Below are 6,567 nucleotides of genomic sequence, written 5' to 3' on the forward strand. Positions count from 1 at the left end.
CACAAATGGGTCCACGGATGTCATCATTTTTCTTGTTTTTATAATTTTCATTAAAAAATATTTGGTGTAATAATCAGCTGCACATTTGCAAAGTATAACAGGGAGAATTTAACAAGGCCACACGCGGGTGCTTCTTGCTTTCTGAAATTTTTAATTATTCCCTGGAATAATCAATTCCATAAATATGATTAATACTATCTCCTTAGCCGCCTCAAATCAAGTGTCAACCAACAATCCCAAATTCAAATCTCTGTCATTCTTATATTCCTACTTGCATTAAATTATATAGTAGTAAGTAGTATTAAACTTTATCTTTAGCCTTTCCAATTTGAACCAACCGGGCTGTTTCTTTATTTATTTCCCGAACCAAATCATTTTCATTATTAAATTCCCATTTGCATTGAATTATAGTGTTCAGACTTTACCTTGGTCTTTCCAATTTGAACCAACTAGGGTGTTTGACCTATGACTCTGAACCTGCAAATGAACTGTACAAATAAAGCAACCCATTACTTCTTTTCCCTTCATCTGCTTTTCACATTTATGATATCAAATTCCTTATCCAAATTCTTCTAGCTATGAAAAGTTTGAAACTTTGCTCCCTTTTTCCTTTTTTAGTTCTCTCATTTCTTATATTCTCCTTCCCTTTGACAACATCAAGAATTCTGTTTAGAGGAAATTCTTTTTCAGTTAAAGATGATTTAGATTTCATTACTTCCCCACAAAACACATTCACTGGTGGATTTTTTACCATTGGCAATACCAATGCTTATTACTTTGGCATTTGGTTCACAAATTCAAGGGACAAAACTGTTGTCTGGAATGCCAAACAAGACAGGCCTGTAAATAGACAAGGCTCAAAGTTAACACTAAGAAAAAATGGAGCTTTAGTGTTAACAGATGTTGATGACACAATTGTTTGGCAAACAAACACAACATCATTTGATATTGAAAAAGCAGAACTTCTTGAAACAGGTAACTTAGTCTTGAAAAATCCACAAGGTAAAATTCTGTGGCAAAGCTTTGATTTACCTACTGATACTTTATTACCTCACCAATTTTTTACCAAGAATCATAGGTTAGTACCTCCTTTAAGGAAAGGTAGTTTGTCACCTGGCTATTTTAGTTTGTATTTTGATAGTGATAATGTTTTGAGAATGATATATGATGGCCCTCAAGTTTCAAGCATATATTGGCCTAATCCTGATAGGGGTGTGTATTGGAATGGTAGAACTAGTCAAAATAGTAGTAGATTTGCCTATTTTGATCAAATGGGTAGATTTTTCTCAAGTGATAGGCTACAATTTAATGTTTCTGATATGGGGTTTGGGATATTAAGAAGGATGAGTATAGATATTGATGGGAATTTGAGAATCTATAGCTTGGATAACTCGACGGGATTATGGAAGATTTCTTGGCAAGCTATTGCACAGCCTTGTATTGTACATGGAATATGTGGGAGATATTCAATTTGTAGTTATGCACCAGAACCTAAATGTACATGTCCTCCTGGATATCAGATGGTTAATGCAAGTGATTGGAGTAGAGGTTGCAGACCAAGATTCAGTCAAAGAAGTTTGAGTCGCGAACATGTGAAGTTTGTGGAGATTCCTAATGTTGATTACTGGGGTTTTGATCTTAACTTCACTAGTTCTATGTCACTGGAATCTTGTAGGACATTGTGCTTGGATGATCCACGTTGCCGGGCATTTGTCTACAGGCGAAATGGTGAGGGAACATGCTTCACTAAAGGCATGCTTTTCAATGGCTATAGGTCTCCTGGTTTTCCTGGTACTGCATTCCTTAAAGTACCTATGAATTTAAGTGGATCGGAATCAGGTCTTTTGAATCTTGAAAGTACTGATGCAAAATGTGGATCAAGTCCAGAAAATGTTCTTTTTGGTTTTCCTTCTATGTATGAATTGGATTTTAAGAAGGTGAAGTGGATTTATCTTTACTTGTTCTCTTTCACCCTTGGAGGAATAGAGATTCTATTCGTCGTGTTAGGCTGGTGGGCGTTGTTTAGCAAACACGGGATTCCTGCTTCCATTGAGGAAGGATATAAAATGGTGTCATCAACTCAGTTTAGGAGGTTCACTTATACTGAACTTAAGAAAGCGACAAAAAACTTCAAAATTGAGCTAGGAAGAGGAGGTTCAGGGGCTGTTTACAAAGGAGTTTTAGCAGATGGAAGAGCGGTAGCAGTCAAGAGACTTGCAAATGAGTTTCAAGAAGAATTTTGGGCGGAGATGACAACCATAGGAAGAATCAACCACATGAATTTGGTCAGGATGTGGGGATTTTGTTCTGAAGGGAGACATCAGCTTTTGGTCTATGAATACGTCGAGAACTCATCACTCGACAGGCATCTTTTCAAGTCGGATATTCTTGGGTGGAAACAAAGGTTTGCAGTGGCATTAGGGACAGCGAAAGGTCTTGCATACCTTCATCATGAATGCCTTGAATGGGTGATTCATTGTGATGTGAAGCCTGAAAATATACTTCTCGATGGTGAACTCGAGCCCAAGATTGCTGATTTTGGATTGGCAAAGCTCTCCCAAAGAGGCGGCCCTGGTTCAGACTTCACAAAAATTCGCGGAACTAAAGGCTACATGGCTCCAGAATGGGCTTTGAACCAACCTATCACAGCAAAAGTTGACGTTTACGCCTTTGGGATTGTAATACTTGAGATGGTTAAGGGAAGTAGGCTGTCAAGTTGGGTGGTGGATGATGGTGAATGTGATCACGAGCACGAATCGCAGCTTAGAAAATTTGTGAGGATGGTGAAGAGGAAGATTCAAAGTGGAGAAGACTCTTGGGTGGAGAAAATAGTGGATCCAAGATTAGAGGGGAATTTTAGCAAGAACCAGGCTGTGACACTGATAGAAATAGGCCTTTCTTGTGTGGAGCAAGACAGAAATAAAAGGCCTAAAATGGCTTCAGTGGTCCAAACACTACTGGAATGTGAAGATGAAACAACAATTCTAACATAGTATGTGAGACTTGTAACTCCCAAGCAGAATAAACATGGATTATCCATTTTCTAAATGTAAAGAGAGCTTGGAATTTGGAAATGAAATTGACAATAGCATTCTTTCCCCGTCCTATCTGAATCAACTATTTTGTTCCTCATCTTTTACTATCACTGATATTTTCTTGTTACCTTCTGTTATCTCGGCTCGTTAGCTTCTGCAATCTTGATCATATAGGCAAATTCTGTATGGTAATCTTTCATCTGTAGCTAATTCTGACCCAAGATAGCATGGAAATTGCAAAATTATTAACTAAATGACTCAAGCATACATATAGAAGCAGTAAAAACAAGTACTACAACACAAGTGCAGGTGCGGTGGTTTTGATTTTTTCATACTTCACATACTGGAAGGAAACAGTCTCTATACCTGCATACTGGGTTTGTTGTTGTTATTGTTGTTGACATACCGGAATCATAGAGTGATTTGAATCCTTCTAATGAGGTGAAGAAAAAAAATCACATTCTTCATTTAAAATTTTCAGACAATAGCACAGTATCTTGTTGATGCCCGGTGCACAAGGCATCCCGCGTTCACGCAGGGTCCGGGAAGGGCCAACCGCAAGGGGTGTAATGTAGACAGCCTAACCTAATGCAAACATTAGTGACTGCTTTCACGGCTCGAACCCGTGACCTATAGGTCACACGGAGACAACTTTACCGTTGCTCCAAGGTTCTCATTCTTGCTGAAGTCTCACGTGAACATACTAAATTATTGATGTCCCAAGTTTCATTCTTCTGCAACATTGAGTACTATAATTTAGTGTCTTTATTATGACTAGTTGCTTAACTAACCAGCTAATGATGATATTCTAACTAATATCTTTTAGCTGATCACAAACCAAAATGCTCTTTCATAACCCTTCCCCTGCATTCTTCATCTTTTTTCTGCACCTTTTCTTTCTTTATGTAGCTGAAAAGTCCAGCTAAACTTAGAGACAAGTCATTTTCTATCTGCTAAATATTATTCAAATACGGAAAAGGCCTAAAAATGTCACTCAACTAACAGCAATGGCATATCCATGCCATCCGTTAAAAGGTTGGCCTATTCATGCCACTAATATTATAATTTTGGCATATGCATGTCACTGACGTTATACTTTTGGCCTATTTATGCCATTGTCTACTAACAGTTTTATTTTCTGGTTTTTCCGTAATAAGAATTAATTTTTCGACCCCACATTTGCCATGTGTCTCTATATTATTGGTTCTTCTTTACTTGACCCTACATTTCGTTTAACCCTGATTATGTATAATTAACCATGCCCAATCCGATAAAATCTAACCATCTTTTAACCTAACTCCTAATTCCTTGTCACGACCCAAAATCCAACTAGTCGTGATGGTACCTAACCTAACCCGCTAGGTAAGCCAACTAACAACTATCTAATTTAATGAGAATTTTTTTAAGACAATTAAATGATAAAATAACTGAACCTTAATACATTTCCCACGGAGATTTAATAAGTTATTTTATCATTTATTTGTCTTTAAAAAAATCTCATTAAATTGGATAGTTGTTAATTGGCTTACCTAGCGGGTTGAGTTAGGTGTCACCACGACTAGTTGGATTTTGGATAGTGACAAGGAATTAGGGGTTGGGTTAAAAGATGGTTGGATTTTATCGGATTGGGCATGGTTAATTATACATAATCAGGGTTAAAAAAAATGTAGGGTCAAGTAAAGAAGAACCAGTGAAATAAAGACACGTGTCAAAGGTGGGTCAAAAAATTAATTCTTATTACAGAAAAACCAGAAAATGGAATTGTTAGTAGACAATGACATAAATAGGCTAAAAGTATAACGTCATTGGCATGAATAGGCCAACCTTTTAACGGATCGCATAGATAGGTCATTTTTGTTAGTTGAGTGGTATTTTTAGGCCTTTTCCGATTAAAATATTATCACTTCCCAAACAAAAAATTTACCTGATAACTCATCACTTGACAAGCACATTTACAAGGTGGGTTTTTTCTCTTTTCAGGCATGGAGTGACGTGTCATAACCTGACCGCCGAAAAAAAAAGCTTTGTGACTTTAGTGCAACAAAATAATCTTATAACTATACTGTTATAACATGTAAAACTCAATGACCAAGATTAGAAGGGAAGTTTAGCAGGATACAAATTGGCTTTATTATCTTAACTTTGCTGGAATGTGAAGAAACAACTATCAAAGCAAACAATACCTGGTAAAGGGTAAAGGATGTAAACTCAATAAATCCAACTACAAGTTTTTAAGTTCTATGACCTACAAGATGTGAAAAATATTTAAGCAATCAGATTATTTATTAAAAACAATTAAACATAAATTTTTATAGTAAACATTAATTGGTAATTAGATAAAAATAATACAGTATATTACATTGACAGTGTTAGAAATCCTTACGCTATCACTAACACTATATAACTTAATAAATCCAACTACAAAATATGGTAATAATTGTCCAGGTTGTCCACGTATAGCAGATGAATTGCTTTCTCAATACTTATATATATATATATATCCCATGTTTGCACTAAAACTAACTTAGTACTTAAAAATTACATAGGAATATAAATTATTTAACCATGGTTAAATGATGAATATGCATATAAAAGACATATATCTTACATTGATTGATCTGATATAAACACATGGTGCTAAGTTTTATACTCCTAATCAGTCATCCCCATGCTTTGTAATCAATAATTCAATATTTTCAATTGTTACATCACTAATCCTCTTAAATGTCCCATGTTCCCCGTCGGTATTCTTAAAACACGTTTGGTTTTGACCAAGGAACAACAACTTAATGTACTTGCTCTTATTTGTTATTATCCGACACGTTATTAATTTGATAAGGACTTCATCTTCTTTTTTCTCAAATGTTTAAGTACGAAAATACAAAAAGGTATAATTAATGATGTTTAATTAGTATGAGAAGTGATTCTCTTTTTCAGGAAATAAGACAGAAACAGGACAAATAAGCACCCAACTTGTCACAAAAGAAAAAAAGCAAACTTGTCAAATGGACTCTGGCCTTTGAGAACCTTTTGTGCACAGCCTTGGTAATATTATTATTTGCAACTACACAATTGTATACTTGCTTTAAAAACTTCATAGTGAAAATTGAAAAATATTTGAGATCTAAACTATCATTAGAGTAATTCCAACAATAGCAGGGATTTCGACACACCCCACCCACGAAAAAAAAGGGAAAAAATGAGATAAAACTTTAATTGACTTCACAAAACTCCTTATACAGGAATTGTATTTGTTTATGGTATAACATATTGACACAATAATTATGCTGCATTCAATAAAAGCAATTTGTATGTCCTTCCGTTTAATAAATTATTTCCTAAACCTTTTTTTAGCTTTTTTGTATTTTATATAGCCCCATACAATAATTATGACACAAATTTTATAAAATTCCTGTAAAGTAGAAAAAAAATTATTTTGACTCCAAGAGAGAGTTCAACACTTCAATAGTTTCCTCGAAACGGCACAACTTTGAAACAATAATCAAAGGTTTCATTTGACAAGTGTACACAA

General features: G+C 35.2%; 1 protein-coding gene across 1 annotated transcript; it reads left to right on the plus strand.

Annotated features, from left to right (window-relative positions):
* The first annotated feature begins 393 nt into the window (after positions 1-393).
* On the plus strand, positions 394-3,107 carry LOC107784384 (putative receptor protein kinase ZmPK1). Its single transcript, XM_016605516.2, has one exon. It carries the CDS (start codon positions 579-581, stop codon positions 2,991-2,993), a length of 2,415 nt encoding a protein of 804 aa, XP_016461002.1. The 5' UTR covers positions 394-578; the 3' UTR covers positions 2,994-3,107.
* The last annotated feature ends 3,460 nt before the right edge of the window (positions 3,108-6,567 follow it).

This window comes from Nicotiana tabacum, chromosome 2, assembly GCF_000715075.1.
Source record: "Nicotiana tabacum cultivar K326 chromosome 2, ASM71507v2, whole genome shotgun sequence".
NCBI lineage: Eukaryota > Viridiplantae > Streptophyta > Magnoliopsida > Solanales > Solanaceae > Nicotiana > Nicotiana tabacum.

Excerpts from the sequence above, each read along its gene's own strand:
- LOC107784384 (XM_016605516.2), top strand. The coding sequence starts at position 579 with ATGAAAAGTTTGAAACTTTGCTCCCTTTTTCCTTTTTTAGTTCTCTCA.